At 36.7% G+C, this 20,806-nt stretch overlaps 1 protein-coding gene across 1 annotated transcript in view; it reads left to right on the top strand.

Annotated features, from left to right (window-relative positions):
* Window positions 1–20,043, top strand: part of pggt1b (protein geranylgeranyltransferase type I, beta subunit) — a 76,463-nt gene extending 56,420 nt beyond the window's left edge. Inside the window, exons 5-9 of the mRNA XM_039758948.1 lie at window positions 1,111–1,243; window positions 8,898–8,943; window positions 15,072–15,256; window positions 16,505–16,613; window positions 19,688–20,043. Coding sequence (XP_039614882.1) covers window positions 1,111–1,243; window positions 8,898–8,943; window positions 15,072–15,256; window positions 16,505–16,613; window positions 19,688–19,863 — 649 coding nt within the window. The 3' untranslated portion in view covers window positions 19,864–20,043. The remainder of the gene's footprint in view (window positions 1–1,110; window positions 1,244–8,897; window positions 8,944–15,071; window positions 15,257–16,504; window positions 16,614–19,687) is intronic.
* Window positions 20,044–20,806: the final 763 nt, after the last annotated feature.

Here is a 20,806-nt window from a genome sequence, read left to right as displayed (position 1 = left end):
ACTGTACATTGATTGGTGTAGATAACCTACTGAGTGTGCCAGGTTTACCTGTGCATTAAATTAGCAAACTCTCATTGGACTTTCACATGCACTAAATACATGAAATGTGAATTCCTTTCATAACTTGTGCGAATAAGAAGCTGCATGCTAGTAAGTAGATGGCTAACTAATATAATTTCCTTTTACTATAAATTAGTGCAGTGGTTAGCGGTGCTGCTTCACGGATTTAGTAATCTGGGCTTGAATGCATAGCCTGCTTTTATAAACTTGCCAATATCCATTTCTGTGGACTTTAACTGTGTGAGGAAAACATGAGACTGTTCAGTGATATGTCCTGCTTCCAGAAAATGATGTACAGTAGCACGCAATGGCGTTTGGTGCTCATCTGATTGTATGCGGCGCACACGCAGTATTGGCCGGTAAGACCTTAAAGTACCTGGTGCGCAGGCTATAGTAAGTGATGGGCACGAGATAGTAAATTGTATGCACCAAAATTATTTCCAAGGAAGGAAAAAAACGCCATATCTCCTCAGGTGCTCCGTACGAGTGTGCAGACAAATACCTATACCCTTACCCTCCCACAAGCCTAATCTTAACCATAGTGTAACGGGGTATGCGATGTGCATTTCGTGACTGACGTTCTGGGCATTACCTGATGTACGTCATAAGTATTGCAAGCTGTTGTTAAACCCATCTCCATCCATCCCACACTCCTTTAATAAATAAAAGTCCACCTGTCTGCTTTTTTATATCACCGCACTACAAGAGCTGGAAGTGATGTCAAACTGAAGCACCATGGCCTTGGTAATGTCGTAATTAGGTAGCCCCGAAGCGCACTTTTGTAATATTTTAATCTAAGTTTATCTCGTACATATGTAAAACTATCTTGTACGTACAAGATAAGGATTATCCCATAATTTTTTTCACTGTGTGGTTTAGAGCTTCCATAAATAACATATATTGCTTTTGTTAATTTACCACAAAGAAGCCAAAATATTGTATGTGTAAAGTACAGATTGTTTGTGGCAGTGAAAATGCATTAGTTGTAAAGGAAAATAACTGACCCAATCATTTATGAAACTGACTTTTAAAATCAACTTTGTTTCTTAGTTTTTATGCCGTTCCAGAAGGAAGTGAAAATGACATGAGGTTTGTCTACTGTGCAGCTTGCATCTGCTATATGCTCAGTGATTGGTCAGGCATGGATGTGAAAAAAGCAATAGATTACATCAGACGGAGTATGGTAAGTCATAAAGGTCAGAGAATTTTTCTGCTATTACTTAAATAAAAGCAAATATTTTAATAAAAAGGTTGTTTTCAGGAAATACAAAGGACCTGAAAAAATTGCCAACCACAACTGATTTGTGCATCTTTTTAATTTAGTGTCGTTGGCTTTGTATAGTAGATTTAGTGTGTTGGTTATATTCTTCTTTTATTCTGGCTGTTGAATGAAACAATTATCTTTTCATGATAACAAAAAGAAATTTTTGCATGACGTAGCTTATGAATACTAGATTAGTGCATTGACTTTATAATAAAGTAAGAGTAATCTGATTTCATAAAATACTCCAGTAATAAAGAAAGGATAGAATAATACATAGAATACACGAGATTCTATTTTAAACCTCCTGGTAGAATTTTCACTTATATGAATTAAAAAAAGTAAAAAGCACACAAGATTAAACTTTGAACAGTACATGCACTTTATTGTTATTAATATTACTATTAGTAACAGTAGTATTAACTTGATTGGTTCCAGGATAATGTACTGTATTGGCTTACCTAGGCTTAAACTTGGGGGCATAAAGGCATGGAGAGGTAGATAACAACTACAACATTAAAAAACGAAATGTAATTTTTTAGGTTTTGTAGTTTATTTCATAATGCTTAAAGAAAATAAATTTACAGCACTTTCATTTAAAAGAAACAATAAAAACATCTGGAGCTTGTAGTCTAACTCAGTTGTTCTCCAAATTCTAGAGGGCATCTGAAATGGCTCAACAAAAGTTATGTGGCATGTAATGTCACACAATGCTTTAGTAGCACCTTGTCACTTTTACAGTTCTATTTTGCCAGCTTATAGGTTAGAAGTGTTAAATTCATGAGGCATTTCTTCAAATTTGCACTCTCGCTTATCCTTGCCACAATCCTTTTAAACATACTCTGTAACCAACATGGAAAAGTTCCTAGATAAAACAAAAAAAATAATCGAGAAAAATTACATGTCAGGCGGCACAGTGGCGCAGTGGATAGCGCTGCTGCCTCGCAGTTAGGAGATCCGGGTTCGCTTCCCGGGTCCTCCCTGTGTGGAGTTTGCATGTTCTCCCGTGTCTGCGTGGGTTTCCTCCGGGCACTCCGGTTTCCTCCCACAGTCCAAAGACATGCAGGTTAGGTGGATTGCCGATTCTAAATTGTCCCTAGTATGTGCTTGGTGTGTGGGTGTGTTTGTGTGTATCCTGCGATGGGTTGGCACCCTGCCCGGGATTGGTTCCTGCCTTGCTGGGATTGGCTCCAGCAGACCCCCCGTGACCCTGTGTTCGGATTCAGCGGGTTGGAAAATGGATGGATGGAAAATTACATGTCATCTTTAAGTGACAGATAAATTGGAATGGTTTGATCAAAAAGAATACATGTAAGTCAAAGAGCAAGCAAAGTAAAAAAGAGAAAATGTCATGTTGATTTTCTAAAGTGTGGATTTACATATGTACTTATTGAATATAATATGAGCCCAATTCATTGTGTGTTTTGTGCATCATCTAGTCTAGTTGTAGGGACAACTAGTTTATACAGGTGGTTGGAAATCTTAAATAAAAAATACAAATTTTTAATGCATCAAAACTGGCATATTTAATTAACAGCTAATGCAAAAGTGTTACACAACTGATGAGAGCCTTGTTTTTCCAGCGACTGTTACAATTAGTAAAGTCATGCATGGTGATAAGTTTGCTTGCCAGCTTCAAAAAATCCCCTTTCTGTGATGTGCATTGATAACCTGGAACTAGATATTAAAGGTAAGTTGTTTGAAAGAGTCTTCCAGAGTGAAAAATCTACACTCCAGTTAAATGAATCAACTGATAGCAATGGGTCTGCACAGCTATTTGTATTTGTGAGACACTATTTTCATGAAGTTTGATATGTACCATTGTTAAATGAACACATAATGATGGGATTCACTGATATGACCTAAATGTTACAAGGGGGTATGAGAGGGACAAAAAGGGTTGAGAATGGGCAGTCTACCTAGCATATATATATTGTAACAGGTGGCCGGGTCCCATGCCCGGCCGGGACGGCCCTGCTGCATGTGTTCCAGGGGAGCAGCCATGGGCTCCTCAGTACCTCCCCCAGGACGCTTGGTGGCAGCCTCCCTGGGTGAGGTTGGTGCCTCAGTTTCCCGCGGGGCTCCATGGGAGATGGAGTTCCCCACAAACCTGTGGGGATCTGGGGTGGCCACCAGAGGGTGCTGCATGGATCCCGGAGCCTGTATAGACACCTCTGCAGCCCCGCCTGGAAGTGCAATTAGCCACAGGTGATCAAGCACCTGGAACACTTCCGGGTGGGCTATAAAAAGGGCCAGCATCCACCACTCGCAAGCCAGAATCAGGTGGAAGAGGACGAGGTTGCATGAGAGGTGAGGTGGTGGCAGAGAAAGGATAGCTTTATTGATATTGAGGTGCTTTGAGACTGTGTTGGGCTGGTGGGACACAGGGAAGACGTGCCCTACGGCTGAAGAAAAAGTCTTGCATTTGCTCACGTGCCTCAGTGTGAATCTGTGCCGGGTCAGGTGCCTATATAGCACCTTTTTTCACACTGTATGTGTATATATATATATATATATATATATATATATATATATATATATATATCATGTTTCCCCGAAAATAAGCCCTAGCATGATTTTCAGGCTGCTCTGTAATATTAGCCCTACCCCAAAAATGAGCCCTCGTCAAGATCGTCACCTGAAAAGTAAGGCGCCACGTGATGCAACATTTGTGCCCAAAACATCCATTAAATTCCGAGGACAACTTGCCACAGTATTTCTGAAAAGGATCTCCATATATAATCTTCATTTGGATCTTGATCTTTGTTTGTCCGCGAATGAATTAGAAGAAGAAGCACTAGATGGCAGTAGAGAGACAGCTAAAACATAGGCATTCCATTAAGAATCTCCTCCAGGCTTATACTACTGAAGACTGTAGTACTCCAGTCACACCTCAAAACACAGACATTTTAAACTAAACAAATTGTTGTGCTTTAAATTAACTAAAGAGATCTTCATTTAGATCTTGATCTTTGTCCGCGAATTCCACGCATGCGTAGACCACCTTCCCAGTTTAGTACGTTGTTGTTACTCACGGATGTCAACAATGTGCCGGAATAACGAAAGGGGTGGTGGAAAGTGTTACGCTGGTTAGCTCCTGAGGCCTGGTTAGAGAATGAGATTGCTGAAGATAAAAGGTACGTGCCTATGTAATATATGAATGAAAGAAAGACTGTGAATGGACAGAAGCAGAAATGCTCCTACACCACAACATAATTACTATTCGGACAGTAATTCCGAGTAGGCCGTTCCTGTCGAATCAATGTCCAAGGGTTTTCTTTTGTAATTTTGTTTCCCTTATAAAAAATCATAATGCTGTGCGACGAAGGGCCCAGTTCACGACTGGCAGCCGCATTTAAACAGGGAGCCCTTCACAGACAACTTTACCACGCGCAGAGTAGTTGGGCGCAAATGGCTAGTGTTTAATGATTAAATCCAACAATTAGGGAAGGCACCCATTTCATCAGCATCGGAGCAAGACAGAAACAAAATCCCTGAACGGGGAATCAGCTCATCGCAAGGTGAACACAAGCACACAAATACACTAATGTAATTGTAGCTTCACCAAATCCCCAAACCTTTATGTCTTTGGATGGAAAACTGAGCACACTGTGGAAACCCAGCAGGAAAACAAACAAACTCCAGGCAGGGATCACAAGGGACGTGACTCCCTGTGAGACAGCAGCGCTACCACTCTGCCACCCCCATATGTGTAACTATTAACAGTATTCATTATTTAAACAAAGTTAACGATTTATCTGTAAAATATGACCTACATATTTTTATGCATTTCATCATGAAAGTGATATCAAGTATAAATCTAAGAATTATAAATGTGCAGAGAGCTGGAATATCATACATTTAATGTATTCTGTGTGATGATCTATTGGTGCTTGCCACTACTGTCAGGCCAGGAGGAAAAACCAGAAGCAAGTAGCAATTAACAACTGGGTCAGCTTTAAGGTGATGTTTACGACAGTCTGCTTTAATGATAAAGTAAACTACGAGGTTAAAGTGGACATTTCGAGTTTAAAGCCGAAATTTCCACTTTAATCACAAAATAGACATTTTCATTATGTCTTTATTTTTTTTTCCTCTGTGGCTTAAATACGCCGCCGTACATTCTGATGGTACAAGGTGCAAAAAAAAAAAAAAAATGACTGCACAGAAGATGGTATGCGAGACTTTTTAAAATATATTGTGTCATTACTTTGGAGAATATGTGACACCTGATTAAAGCACCACGTATGCATTTGTATGTCGGCATTTTGTTTCACCACATCGAACCATTCATCAAACATCGAAGCACACACATCAATCCTGTAGGATCCTAAAAGTGGCTGGGGTAGCAAGAAATTCATGGTTTGAATGTGGAGAGTTATGACGATATTCTAAAAGAATATTGTTGTACATGAATAAATATAAGATATCCCCTGAAAATAAGCCATAGTGCAACTTTTGGAGCAAAAATTAACATGAGACCTGGTCTTATTTTTGGGGAAACATGGTATGTGTTTATGGTCCAACCCCATATATTCAGATATAATGTGTTGTGTAGTGCGCTAAGAAAGAAAAAAAAAGCTGAAACGACATGAGTGTCCAACAGACTGAACATGGTGTTGCTTCCGGAGATTTAGGACCTTGTAGGAAGAGACCAGTCCAGACAGGCGGAAACCGAAAGTGATGTAAGATGTGTCTTGTTTGTCAATGTTTGGGTCTGCAGAGAGAAGAAGAGAAGGCATTAGTCAACAGCGCCCTCTGGAGTTCGGGAGGAATAGTACAATTATCTGAGCCCTTAAACTGTGTGTATGTATGTATGTATGTATGTATGTATGTATGTATGTATGTATATTTGCTTAAATGTTAGTCTGGGAAATTTTGGGGAATTTTACTGGATCTAGGTCTCGGAAACCCCTCTTTGTTCACACATATATTCAACCTGAGAATTTATAGTAAACTCTTGGGTTAACCTGCATTTATAAACGATTTCGTGAGTTAAAAGAATATACAAACATCTGTCATATTCCATAACTCAAATATTTTTATTGTTTCATTGCTCAGATACTATAATTCAAAAAACATTATGTAATTATAAGATAGGTGAATGCAAAAAGAGACATTTTATTACATTATTTTATTATGCTGCATTGTGTATGTGGCAGATCATTCATGTTCGAAGAGTATTAAAAGAAGATGAGCAGTTAATTCTTTTAAGTATATATAGATGTACTTGTTACTTGAACCAATTATGATATAAATCAGTTTTTGCATTTCAGTGATTATATAAATAAGTTTCTGCATTTCAGTGATTTTTAATATTAGTTGATTCCACACATTCATCCTACCTTTCATAGCTGTGTGTGGCCCACAACCTCGCTTTACCTGTGATTGTATTTCTGGATGATGCAAATATTTTTAAGTAAAGTATTATCAAAAAGAACGTCCCTAAGCTTTTGCCGTTTTCATTCGCTGGGCTGTCTTGCAACAGAGAAAACACTTTTCCCCTCATGTAGCAGACAAAATTCAAACGGTGTTCCTATAGCTCAGTGCGACCCCAGTAAGTTTCAAACAACTGTGAACGTTACCCGTGCAGAGACAGGCAGACATGTTGTTTTTCACCCACTACACATTTATTTACAAATATATTTACAAATTCAAAAGTTCTCACACAACCCCCAAAGTCCTGGCCACACACAATGCCTTTCTTCGGGCCGCTTCCACACTCTCTTCTCCTGCTTCGTCCTCTCCTCACCCGACTCCTGCCTCGAATGAAGGGAGGAGGCCCCTTTTATCTTCACCTGGATATGCTCCAGGTGCTCCCCGGCAATCACCCGCCGAAACGCCCTGTGTGGCGGAAGTGCCGGCTGTACTCCCGGAAGCACTCCGGGTGTCCCTGGTTCTCTTCCCCCCCAGCACTTCCTGGTGTGGCGGAAGTGCTGAGGTCCAGGGTTCCTAAAGCATTGGGGCACACCCTGGCGGTGACTACGGGCCCCTACAGGGGTGGGCTTCCATACCCTCAACCCGTGGCCCCCAAAGTAACCAGGGTGGCTGCCCCCATGTGATCCAAGATGGGCACACGCCCTCTTCCGGTCTCTCAAGGCATCCCGGTCGGGTCATCGCCCCTGGCATCCCTGACACAACTCATTTAAATTGCAAGCAATTATTGAAAAATGAATATGTTTTTAATTTTCAGGTTATCAGCTGAGAAGAGGAGAATAGTGAATAATGACTAGAAATATTTTCAATGTAACATATATTGTAGAAAGATTTACCAAAATTTATTCTGTAGTATCTTTTACTAAGAATATCTATACATGTTAATGAAAATTAAGAAAATGTAGCTGTTACATTAAGGAATGCTGCCCAGCCCACTTTGTTAGATGTCACTAAATTGTTCTGCTTTGTCTATAATAAAATATAACTTCTTCAAATTTGTCATGCTGCTATCATGCTTGTCTGGCAAGCTTGTACATTACATTCCTCTCGTAAAGAGCAACTGCTATATTCAGTCTTTAGTAAAACACCTCGCTTGCGTCCTAAATAAACTTTGTAGAAGCTGACCATGGTTAAGAAGGCTTTGCAGCTGCTTTTAGTATTTCTGTTTTAACAGCTGAACAGAATGACCGTCTTCAGTTATGAAATGCTCCAGTAACCAGCATGTTGACTGTTGGTATTTTTTGCTTAGCTGTAGTGTACTTTGGATTTAACAAAATATTTTCCTACTTAGAAAATCTTTTTTTTTCACCAGCTTTTTTATTTGCAACAGTGATACAGACTCTAAAACATCTTGCAATATATTTATATAAAAAATGAATGTATTAAATTGATGGTTAATGTTATTTAATTTAAATGTTCTGTGGTATAAATATTGTTGCTACTTTAGCTAGATAAAGGGACCCTTCAGAAAGAAATATAGGCATAAAATTATGAAGGAAGTGTATGATAGACTTCAACTTGGTTATTTGTATATGTGAAATAAAGAAAAGGAATTAATGAAAAGTGACCTTCATAAATTCAAGCACTAAGCAGACAAAAAGTTGAAAAAAGTTTAACAAGACATAAACAGCACTATTAGGAAAGTTAATTAAGAAATACAAAACCACTTCAGAAGATGTAAACGTATGTGGTAGAGAATACAAGTAGTTGTTGCCCCTGTAAAGAATCTGACTTAAGGCCAAGACTGATCTCCAGTATGATAATGAAATAAACTGGTTATATTTTGAAGTTACCATGCTTAATCAAAGAAAATAGCCTAATTTGTGGTGGAACTGAAAATCTTTTAAGCTCTATTTTTCCTATTGCTCTTGTTTAGTTTAAGAAAACTATCAGCAGCCTGTTTACTTGTTTTTCAGCAAATTCATAGTTAAAGGCCCAATGGAAATGCTTGCATTTGTTTTTAAAAAAAAAAGTTATACTTTGGGTAACTTGGTTTCTAGGGCGCAAAGCCCACTGATGCTCATGTCTGAATTTTTTTTTTCTTTCTCTTTATCAAATGTATGCTGAACTGTTTTAGTGTTTAGTGATTTATGAATAAGGTTTTCCAGTGTATTAAGACCTCTTTATTTCTTATTTTCAGTCTTATGATAATGGTATTGCACAGGGAGCTGGACTGGAATCTCATGGTCAGTATGTATGATTATTACTTTTTTTTGTTTTAGTTCTCAAAGTAAAATAATGTTCTAAAGTTCCATATTAAAGAACACAATATACAGGTGCTGGTCATAAAATTAGAATATCATGACAAAGTTGATTTATTTCAGTAATTCCATTCAAAAAGTGAAACTTGTATATTAGAATCCTTCATTACACACAGACTGATGTATTTCAAATGTTTATTTCTTTTAATTTTGATGATTATAACTGACAACTAATGAAAGACCCAAATTTAGTATCTTGGAAATTTAGAATATTGTGAAAAGGTTCAGTATTGAAGACACCTGGTGCCACACTCTAATCAGCGAATTAACTCAAAACACCTGCAAAAGCCTTAAAATGGTCTCTCTCTCTCTAGTTCTGTAGGCTAGACAATCATGGGGAAGACTGCTGACTTGACAGTTGTCCAAAAGACGACCATTGACACCTTGCACAAGGAGGGCAAGACACAAAAGGTCATTGCTAAAGAGGCTGGCTGTTCACAGAGCTCGGTGTCCAAGCACATTAATAGACAGGCGAAGGGAAGGACAAGATGTGGTAGAAAAAACTGTACAAGCAATAGGGATAACCACACCCTGGAGAGGATTGTGAAACAAAACCCGTTCAAAACTGTGGGGGAGATTCACAAAGAGTGGACTGCAGCTGGAGTCAGTGCTTCAAGAACCACCACGCACAGACGTATGCAAGACATGGGTTTCAGCTGTCGCATTCCTTGTGTCAAGCCACTCTTGAACAAGAGACAGCGTCAGAAGCGTCTCGCCTGGACTAAAGACAAAAAGGACTGGACTGCTGCTGAGTGGTCCAAAGTTATGTTCTCTAATGAAAGTAAATTTTGCGTTTCCTTTGGAAATCAAGGTCCCAGAGTCTGGAGGAAGAGAGAAGAGGCACAAAATCCACGTTGCTTGAGGTCCAGTGTAAAATTTCCACAGTCAGTGATGGTTTGGGGTGCCATGTCATCTGCTGGTGTTGGTCCATTGTGTTTTCTGAGGTCCAAGGTCAACGCAGCCGTCTACCAGGAAGTTTTATAGCACTTCATGCTTCCTGCTGCTGACAAACTTTATGGAGATGCAGATTTCACTTTCCAACAGGACCTGGCACCTGCACACAGTGCCAAAGCTACCAGTACCTGGTTTAAGGACCATGGTATACCTGTTCTTGATTGGCCAGCAAACTCGCCTGACCTTAACCCCATAGAAAATCTATGGGGTATTGTGAAGAGGAAGATGCAATACATCCGAGCCAACAATTCAGAAGAGCTGAAGGTCACTATCAGAGCAACATGGGCTCTCATAACACCTGAGCAGCGCCACAAACTGATCGACTCCATGCCACGCCAGATTGCTGCAGTAATCCAGGCCAAAGGAGCCCCAACTTAATATTGAGTGCTGTACATGCTCATACTTTTCATGTTCATACCTTTCAGTTGGCCAACATTTCTAAAAATCTTTTTTTTTCCATTGGTCTTAATTGATACTCTAATTTTCCGACATACTAAATTTGGGACTTTAATTAGTTGTCAGTTATAATCATCAAAATTAAAAGAAATAAACATTTGAAATACATCAGTCTATGTGTAATGAATGAATCTAATATACAAGTTTCACTTTTTGAATGAAATTACTGCAATAAATCAGCTTTGTCATGATATTCTAATTTTATGACCAGCACCTGTAGATAACTGAGTATATGCCAGTTACTAATATTAGCCTTGGGAATTGCAAATTTACAGATCCACATGCAAGTTAATTTCTGAAAATGTGTTTTGAATGCTTTGTAAATTCTTATCAGCTTTTACTATTTACCTGTAATAAAACTGAATAACAGCTTAAGACTTTTTGATCTATAGCGTTGTTTTACTTTTTAGTTTCGCTAAAATACTGTTAAAGCTTTAGTTGATAAAGCAGCATGCATCACCTACTTAGGTGTGATTTTTGATTTGATATACTGTATTAATCCCAGTAACTGCCTTCTTTCTGTGTCAAAGCACTAAATATCCAGTATGCTGATTAAATTAATCGTTGTTTCACAACAGCTGTGAAAAGAACTATTCACCTTTTTTTGAGGTGGGAAACTTAAATGACAAGTATATGCAGCCTATATTTCCTCAGAATCTAAAGTGCTGTGTGTTAAAGATAACATATTTTGAGTTGCTCCCTTTTACTGCTTATTCATGTTAAAACAGAATTCTTATTGCTAACATTTTACAAAAGGTTATTGAGTAAAAAACATGAGTGTTATAGTTTGTTGCACATTTCTAAATAGAGCAGTAAAAATGAAGTACTGCTCAGTATAAAGAGTATTTTTTTATTTAAAAATAGAATAGTACCGAACTGTCTTAAATAATGCCATCCTATTTTAAATTGAAAGTTAAAAAATTAATTTTCAGTCAAACTTTTATTTATTTTTTAAAAGTGTGTCTCACTTTCTTCAGATACCCCTGCATTTCTTTGTTTGTGGTCGCTTTGTTTTTGAACACTGGGTTAGCAGAATTTCACTGAGTTTATTATGTAACTGGACAGCTTTCCTCCATACCCATAAAGAACTGGGTTAATTAATAGCCAAGAAGAAAGGGTTGGGGGCAGAGATTAGTGTTTTATATCAACTCTCTCCTTTGTTTATTTTAAATTCTGATTGTGATTATGAGTTCCCAGCCTAAAGTAAATGTTTGCTGAAGGATTCAAGTCATAAATACAAGTTGGAATCTTTTAGTGTATTTGTAAAAGTGTAAAGCAACATGATGATACTTTGTTGTTGCAGAAATTTAGATCAAGTCCAGACTGTGGTCTATTTGGTTATTTACAATAAAATTCTTTATGCATTTAAAGCTGCAGTGTGAAGGTTGTCCTCAGAATGTTTAATCCCACATTAAATAGTAATCTTTTGTTTATGTGACAGAAGTCCACACCTTCATTCAATGGCTCTGGTGGAGAAAACTTTTTTAGCTAGTAAAGAGTAGATACAACATGTCTGATGATAATAATACAGGAATATTGAAAATGCATTCATAGGTAATTTCACCCAATCTGCAATGCCACTCCTTATTCAGGAAAAGATCCCAATGATCCCACGGGAGAAAGACTTCCCGAGTCTAAGGTCATAAAGTTTATGAAACCGTTTCCGGACAAAGGCAGAATCGTAACAACAGTTGTGTTAAGTGCGACAAGAGCCTCCACCTGCAGCTAAAGTCTTTCACGTAGTGAAGTACAATTGCATATGTACTTTGTCAGCATGCCTGTGTCAATCAAACACAGGAAGCTCTGCAGTTTACTTGTGACTTTACACTGTAGGAAGATAAGTAAATAAATCAAGATAAATAGGTAAATAACATTTAATGTGGCTTTTATATAAATAACATATAAATGTTTTTCATATAAAGACCATCACAAAACTTAATCACAAACAGAACTTTGCACAATACCTTGGCGAGCTCGGCATGCCCTGCTGTTTTGTTGAAGGATATTCGTGTGGCAGATTGACCGGTTTCATGGTATTCGATGGTATTTTTTTCCCATGCATGAGTGGATGTTAACCACATTTTCTACTGCAGTAGACTGGCTAAGAATAACCTATTCCACTTTCATGAGAATCGTACATTGTACAAAAAAAATTTTGATGTGCACACAAATTTTAATACAGGTTTGCATGGCCCCATAAAGTGATACTTTTCAAGGGGGTGGCACTAATAAAGAGAAGGAATCACATTGCATAACAGGTGCAGTCAAAATATAGAACCTTTTTATTGAACAAATTTTGCAAACAACTTAAACTAAAATTTTGATAACATATTTTCAACCATCCAAAGAGGCATTTAGACTTAGTAAAATATCCAGAGGTACTTGTCAAAAGTTGTATTGCACTGAACATGTCTTAGAAAAGGAATAAACAGTAAATATTTTTTGTAAACCAACTACACTTTCTGTTAATGTTAACAATCTCTGTCCACTGACATGTTAAAGTGACTTTTTAAACAACTTTCCCATCATTAAACTGCATAATATTTAAACTAATAAATAATAACAATAAAATAATTAATAGTACAACTTCCAGTACTAATATTATTACTTCAAGACTTCAAGCCCAGGTGCATTACACAGTATTCACCAAATAAAAATAAAACAAGTGTAACTTGGTGATGACATCTTTACCAACTGAACAATCATTTAGGCAGATTGCATTAATATGGACCTTGCTTCAAGCTAAGCTATATACATAAATAATAAAACTGCAACTTGCATTTATAATGCTATTTACAGGGAAGAAAAAAAAAATTATATGTCGAGAATAAAGTTGACATGATGACTTTATTCTCGACATTTCCACTTTAATCTCAACGCTTATGTTGAGGTTAAAGTCGACATATCCACTTTATTCTCACCGTTTATGTCGAGATTAAAGTCGACATTTCCACTTTATTCTCATAGTTTATTTTATAATTAAAGTAGAATGTTGTAAACTAAACTTCAAATCAATGTTTAATTTACTAGATTTTCTCAAACTCCGTCATAAATTAATGTAGCACATTAAATGCTTTGTGTTAAGTGTTCCCTGACCCAGTTGTTAATCACTACGCACTTCTTAAACTGACTTCCTCTATACTAAAAGCAGCAATCACCGCACATAATACATTCACTTTATGATATTCCTGCTCTCTGAAAATGTAGAATGCTAAGATATGTACTTGATATCATTTTCAGGATGAAATGCATTAAATCAGGTATTAAACATGCACGGTAGTGTAGCGGTAGTGCTGGTACGAGTAATACATACACTATCAGGGTCAATATAGCATAACAAAACACCACATCCAACATGAAACTGAAGCACGCTGATTATACCCACCAGAAAAACATGTAAATTCAAAGCATGGAGCACCCGAGACCCCCTTGCTGCAAGGCAGCAGTGCAAACTCCATGCCACCGTGTCTCCACATGATTAATACATGCTTTAATGCATTTCATCATGAAAATTATATCAAGTATTTATCTTAGCATTCTAAATGTTCAGGGAGCAGGAATATCATGAAATTAATGTATTCTGTGTGCTGCCTTTGCCTCTTCTTAGTGCAAGAGGAAGTCAGTTTAAGAAGCATGTAGCGATTAACATGGCTCAGGGAACACTTAACACAAAGCATTTAATGTGCTACATAACTTATGATGGGGTTTAAGAAAATCTAGTAAATTTAATATTCATTTTAAGATGAAGTTTAGTTTACGATGTTCTACTTTAATGACAAATTACAAGAATAAAGTTAACATGTTCATTTTAATCTTGACATAAATGGCGAGAATAAAGTCAACATGTCAACTTTATTCTCATCATAAGCGTTGATATTAAAGTGGGGAAAGGTCGAGAATAAAGTCAACATGTCGTCACACTATTACACAGTACCAAGGGACATTACACAGTATTGAAAAAAAAATAAAACAAGTACAGCTTGGCTTGCAGTATTATCCAGTAGTATAGAAACACTATTCACAGATTTGAACGTAATGGTCCACATCTGACCTTTTAAACCAAAGTATCTCCAGGCAACGGACGTTACTCCTTTTTTTCGGCAAAAGTTCTTCTGTGTCATCATGTGAAACTTTTATCATCTGCTACACCTTCAGTTTCGGAATGTCTCTGTCCATTTTCACCACTCCATTGCATATGTGTTTAGCGGTATAGCAGTGAAAAAGGGCCCCCGCGCAGTACCTCCACTAACGCATGTACTCCATTGCATATGTGTTTAGCGGTGTAGCAGTGAAAAAGGTCCCCCCTTAAACAGCTTCCCGCTGCGTCACGTTCCGAACGTTGTTTTGGCAATTTAAACCAGCGTTGCCGTTCAAGAAAAATCCATATCATAACAAAAATAAAAAACGGTTTTCGGTATGAACCGGTATACTGCCCAGCACTAATTGGAGCTACAGCATTTCCTTTTGCATACAGCATACAGCATTGTGGCTTTTACATGCATTGTTTTTTTTTAAACATTTTAAAATGTGTGATAGTAATATTTCAACCTGATAACTGAAATTCATTAATGTGTATTTTTTTTCTTTTGAATGTTAATAATTGGTTTTAAGTCATTAAATACATTTTTTCATTATTGTTCCAGGTGGATCTACTTTCTGTGCCATTGCCACCCTTTGTCTAATGGGTAAACTAGAAGAGATTTTCACTGAAAAAGAACTGAACAGAATAAGGCGATGGTGTATAATGAGACAGCAAAACGGATTTCATGGGAGGCCAAATAAACCAGTAGATACTTGCTACTCATTTTGGGTGGGAGCCACTCTGAAGGTAAGGATGAATATTTAATTAGTAATATTTTCTTAATACAGAATATTAAATCATATTTTGGGCTCATTGTTTTGAATTACTCCTTATATCTGTCATTCATGTTTAATCTGTTCCTCTCCGTGTTGCTGTATTTTGTTATTACTGTAATATACTCATGTATATAAAAAAAATAAATTCTCAGTAGTTAATTTGGGTATTAAATTCTAGCCTCACATCACTTCATTAATGCATTTTATTCACTGAAATATTAGAGCCCATTTTAAAACAGAATAAGTGATACATTGAATAATGACCACCACCCAAACAATGTCCTTAGATAATTCAATTTTTGCATGTCTTAGTAAAAAAAAAAATCTATAGTTAATATATATAACTATTTATTTATTGAGTTAATTTGAAAATGAACAGTATTCTCACTGAAACTAGTATCTTCCTAGTACTTGCAGGTAGTCATATTTTCTGTGTACGGTTATTGCTGATGTATAATTTTAAAAAGATGGCATTTGTTTACTGAGCAAAATTTATTATACTACCCCCCCTTGGCACTTGGGTATTTGTAAACCAACAGTTTACATATTTTTATAAGTGAGAATATTATTAATTTTTAAACATTTCTAAATTAATATGTCTTGTTTAAATTGAAAGTAAACCACATAATTACAAATGAAGTCATGCATACAAAGTAATGTTTTTTAGACCTGTTGAAAATATAGCCTGGTAATAAATGTGCATTTCTTAAATGCAAGGCAACTTGTGAATCTTGTGTCCTGGTGCCCATAAACAGTACCTTTTATAAATGGGCATTGCTGCTCATGTGTTTGGGAATTTGAAAATTCTGTTAATGTTGTAACAGTTGAGGCCTAGTACACTTTGCAATGATAAAAATAATTATTGATAAAATACTTTTCCAGGAAGAGCTATCTGCAGTCCCAGTAAAAGACAAAATACATCAGACATGCACATTTTGTAGTTATCCTGAAATTCCATCAGTCTTGTGTTTTGTTATCCCTGAAGCATATATTGTCTGTCTTGTGTCCTTTTTCATCTTATTTGTATTAGTGAAAACAGGAAATTTAAACGTGGAATTTTGTAATTATAACATCTATATTGATTGTTTATAATAATTTTAATGACAGATTATTGGCAAGAAAAAACTGTTAAGTACTTCTCTTTTCCTCAGATGTAAGAAAATAACTTCACCTTGGTCTTGATTAATGATTTAGATTTTATTGTTTTCTTTCTTAATAGCTTTTAGAGGTTTTCCAGTATACAAATTTTGAAAAGAATCGTAACTATATCTTGTCAACTCAGGATCGTCTTGTTGGTGGATTTGCCAAATGGCCAGATAGCCATCCAGGTAAAGTATTTTATTTTAATGATGTTCTTGGTAAAATCTCTTATAATAACTCTAACCTCATAAAAGTGCAAACATTGTGAGTACCTCATTTAAAAATGTTTTCAGTTTAATAATTTAACTTTTCTGTAGCCTTATTATTTGTGAAAATGGACATGTGGCATAAATTATTACTTGTATTTGTCAGAGGTCTTTTTTTTAATCTTCTCTACAATATTATCTCAAGATTTTATTTAATAAAGAAGAGCCTGAAAAGTATGCATTATAATGAAATCAAGACCTGCATAGTGTCTATAAAATGTGGGTAAGGAAAACACTAGAGAAACAAGTAAAATCTCAATCCATATTAACATTTTTCTGAAACTATATTTACAGAGCATTATGGATATTGGAAACAATAAAGGACACCCATATTCTAACAAATGTTAATAATTTTGTTTTGGGAAGGGAGAGTTAGGGTGTTAATTCATTGCTAGTAGTACAGAGTACAGTGAAATTACCTGTTTTTCCAACCTACCAACAACACATCACCAGTGACATAATAGTCAAGAATGGATAAAATTACAGGTTTTAGATTAACAGAACAAACCCTTGATAATATTGAGTACAAGGTAGTAATCAGCTCCAGCCAGGATGTTAGTCCATTGCAGTTGCAGAAGTCCAATTTAATGCAATTCTTTTTTAAGCAGTATGTCATTATCGAGTGAAAAAAAAATGTGTGTGTGTATATATATATATATATATATATATATATATATATATATATATATATATATATATATATACACACACATCTTCAGTATACCATAGGAACATCTGACAAAATGATCTAAAAACACTGAAGCAGCAGACTTTGAGAAAACCAATACCTGTGTCATTCTCAAAACTTTTGGCCACCACTGTGCAGAGAGGTCCTTGAAGATATCCTTTTTCAGAGGGCACGCAACCTCAGACAGGGGTGATGGTTTGCCTATCAGCATGTCATTGACCCGAAGCATGCAGCCAAGACAATGCTGGAGTGGCTTTGGAACAAGTCTCTGACTGTTCTTGAGTAGCCTTGCCAAAGCCCTGACTTAAACCCTGTAGAATATTTTTGGAGAGATCTGAAGATGTCAGTTTACAGACACTTCCTATTCAGTACTGCATAGCTTGAGAGGATCTCCCGAAAAGAATGGAACGAACTGCCCAAATACAGGTGTGGAAATTTGCATCAGAAGACTCAAAGTTGTAATTGCTGCCAAGGGGGCTTGTACAACATACTGAATTAAGGCTCTCAGTACGTATGAGAATAAGAGGCTTTTGTAGTTTAATAAATCTGAAATATTTCTGAAACTTTATTTTCTTTCACTTTATTATTATGGGTTATTGAGTGTAGATTGATAAGCATAAATGGCAAATTTATCCATATAAATTAAATAAACACAGTAAAGTGTTCAGAAAGTGAAAGAGTCATAATACTTTTTAAATCCATCGTATGTTACACATAAAGAATCTTCTACATGCAATATGCTGAAGATTTTTTTAGCTAGTTATTATGAAAGCTAACCAACATGTACAAGTCCTTCAAAAGTCCATTAGCCACTGAAAATGTATCCCGTAAACTTTGAACAGGTATAATATAAATAGGATATATGTCTCAGATTTTCTAAAATATGAATTTATTTTTACTTTGAAACATCAAGAACAGCAACCATTGTAGTTATCTGCATCAAGATATTACAAAATGAAAGAGCAACACCTTTTAAATTATGATAAAATTTCAAGCAAAATACAAAACAAAATAATGTGCTCTTCATAATAGTTGAGGTCACTTGCAACAAACCAGCAGTTTCAATGCATATCATATCTTGTTGTGCATCAAATTATACATACACTTTTCAGAATAGTTCCTCTTGCCTTTTGTTATGAGAATCAGCTGGCAACAACTAAAGACTAATATAATGACACAATTCACCAGATAATATGCAACATTTCTGATGTCAAAAAGCAAGAGATCACCAGTCACCTCGATGAAGGTGGCCATTTAGCACTCCAACTCATTAAACCCATCAGTGTAGCTACCAGTGCAGTTATTTTTATGTACCTCATGAGTGGAGTTTGATTTTCAGAGTTGACTTGTGTGGAATACCAGGGAGTGCACCAGTCACCCCAACCCCAACACAGACCGGCAGTGACACATACTCAGCATACACTTTTATTTTTTCCATGTGGGAAACACTTTCCCTCATTTCCCACCATCACAGCACAGTTCCCAGTACACAAAGCACTTGCTTTTCTTCTTACTCTTCTCTTTGCCTCCACTCCTCCTCCAGCAAGTTTCATCTCCCTACTCTGGCTCCTGGAGTAGTGGCTGCTGACTCCTTTTATACAGCACCTGGAAGCAGCACTTCCTTTTATACAGCACTTCTTCTGGGTTTGGCGGAAGTGCTACAACAAAGGGCCCAAAAGTTCCTGCAACTCCCCCTGGCAGTGCCAATGGAACCCATCAAGACAGTTCCAAACTCCAATCCCCAAAATGTCCTGTGGGAGACCAAGGCACTACTACAACCCAAGGGAGCTGCCATCTATCGCTCCAGGGGAGGTAACGCCCTGATTAAGTTCTCTCCCATGGTTCTTCCATTGTCGAGGCGTCCCAGACAGGTAAGGGCCCCAGCTATTTGCCAGCCACACTTGCCTATTTCTGCAAGTGTGACTGAAATTTAATAGTAGTAGAGCTTCAACTGTGAGTGGAGCAGTAAATATTCCAAAAATTCCAATGCCAGTAATTGTGGAGGGGACTGTGTGTGTGTATATTTTATATACATGCACACATATGCATATTTTTTTAAAGTATAAAGCAAAGCTTATTCCCAAAAGTTGTGAACTTCAGCAGAGAAGGTAAACTAAAGTAGTTCTATGGAGATATTTTTGATTTTAGATATTGATATTTCTAATTTATGGTTATTAAACATTGGCACATTTGTAAACATTTGAGGCAGAAATCCTTTGAGTCAGGTCACTTTCTTAATCCTTTTTATGGTTTGATTGCTGGCCAAAGTGGGCCTTTGTTTACTGATTTCAGTTTCTGTCTTTTGCAGATGCTCTGCATGCCTACTTTGGCATCTGTGGACTCTCTCTGATTGGCGAAGGTAATCTGCGTAAAGTGCACCCTGCATTGAATGTAAGCGTAAGGGCCTTTGAGTATCTACAGCAGCTGCATCAGACATGGAGAGAACTGAACTGTAGCACAGGCACAGAGTCCTTATGCACATGACACTTTTACTCTATTCCCTGAATAAGACAAAGCCATGTTTGTGTTATTGTGTAGTTCATCAGCGCTGGAGTGGTATCTACCAAATAAATTCCTTACTAACAGTATCACAGCGGATTGGCAGCAGACATTTGGGAGTGATTTGCAATTAAGAGTTTATCAACAGCAGACTATTGAATTATATACAAAGTATTTTGAATAGTAGATCATCCGTGAAAGTGAAAATAGTGCATTTTAAGAATAATCCGTTTCCTAATATTGTATCGGCCATCTTGCAATATAAAATGCACGCTTTCTTTTTTTCCACCACCACTGATTTGTGACTTTTTTTCAGAGGCAATTACCTTACATATTTTTGGATATATCCTATCCAGATATTTATGTGTGCACATTTGGGTTTGCATGTATGCATCCCCAAACCAAAAAATGGAAAATTACATTAATACACCTGCCCTTGGTTTTCTGTTATCTTTTTATTAATAAAAAGACAGCCAGCCAGCATGACAAACTTATTAAATGCCAGCTAAAATAAATTGTAAACATTGTGTCTGAAGAATTGGATTGGCCTGTATTTTCAATTAAAGACATATGAATGTTTGCTCAACTTGATGGTATACCTAACACGCACTGTTCTATTGAAAAATGTAAAAAAAAAAAAAAATTTATACTAATTTTATAAGCACATTTTAAAACTTTACTGTTTAATATAATAAAGTACATTAAACAGTTTGACTTGACTGTCTGATTTTATTTGTCTGGTGAAACAAAACAAATTACACATTGATACATTCATTCATTGCCATCAGTCTTTGCTGTGAGATTGATCAAAAATTGATCAAAAGTTTCCATTCATCTCACAATTTTCTGACCTTTTGTCCAGTTCAGGGTAGTGGGGACACAGTGTCTACCCTGGGAACCTTGGGCACAAGGTGGGAAACACCCCTGG

This window comes from Polypterus senegalus, chromosome 7 (assembly GCF_016835505.1).
Source record: "Polypterus senegalus isolate Bchr_013 chromosome 7, ASM1683550v1, whole genome shotgun sequence".
NCBI classification, from domain to species: Eukaryota; Metazoa; Chordata; class Cladistia; order Polypteriformes; family Polypteridae; genus Polypterus; species Polypterus senegalus.
Note: the sequence above shows the minus strand (reverse complement) of the source record. Positions and strands in the feature narration are given on the sequence as shown.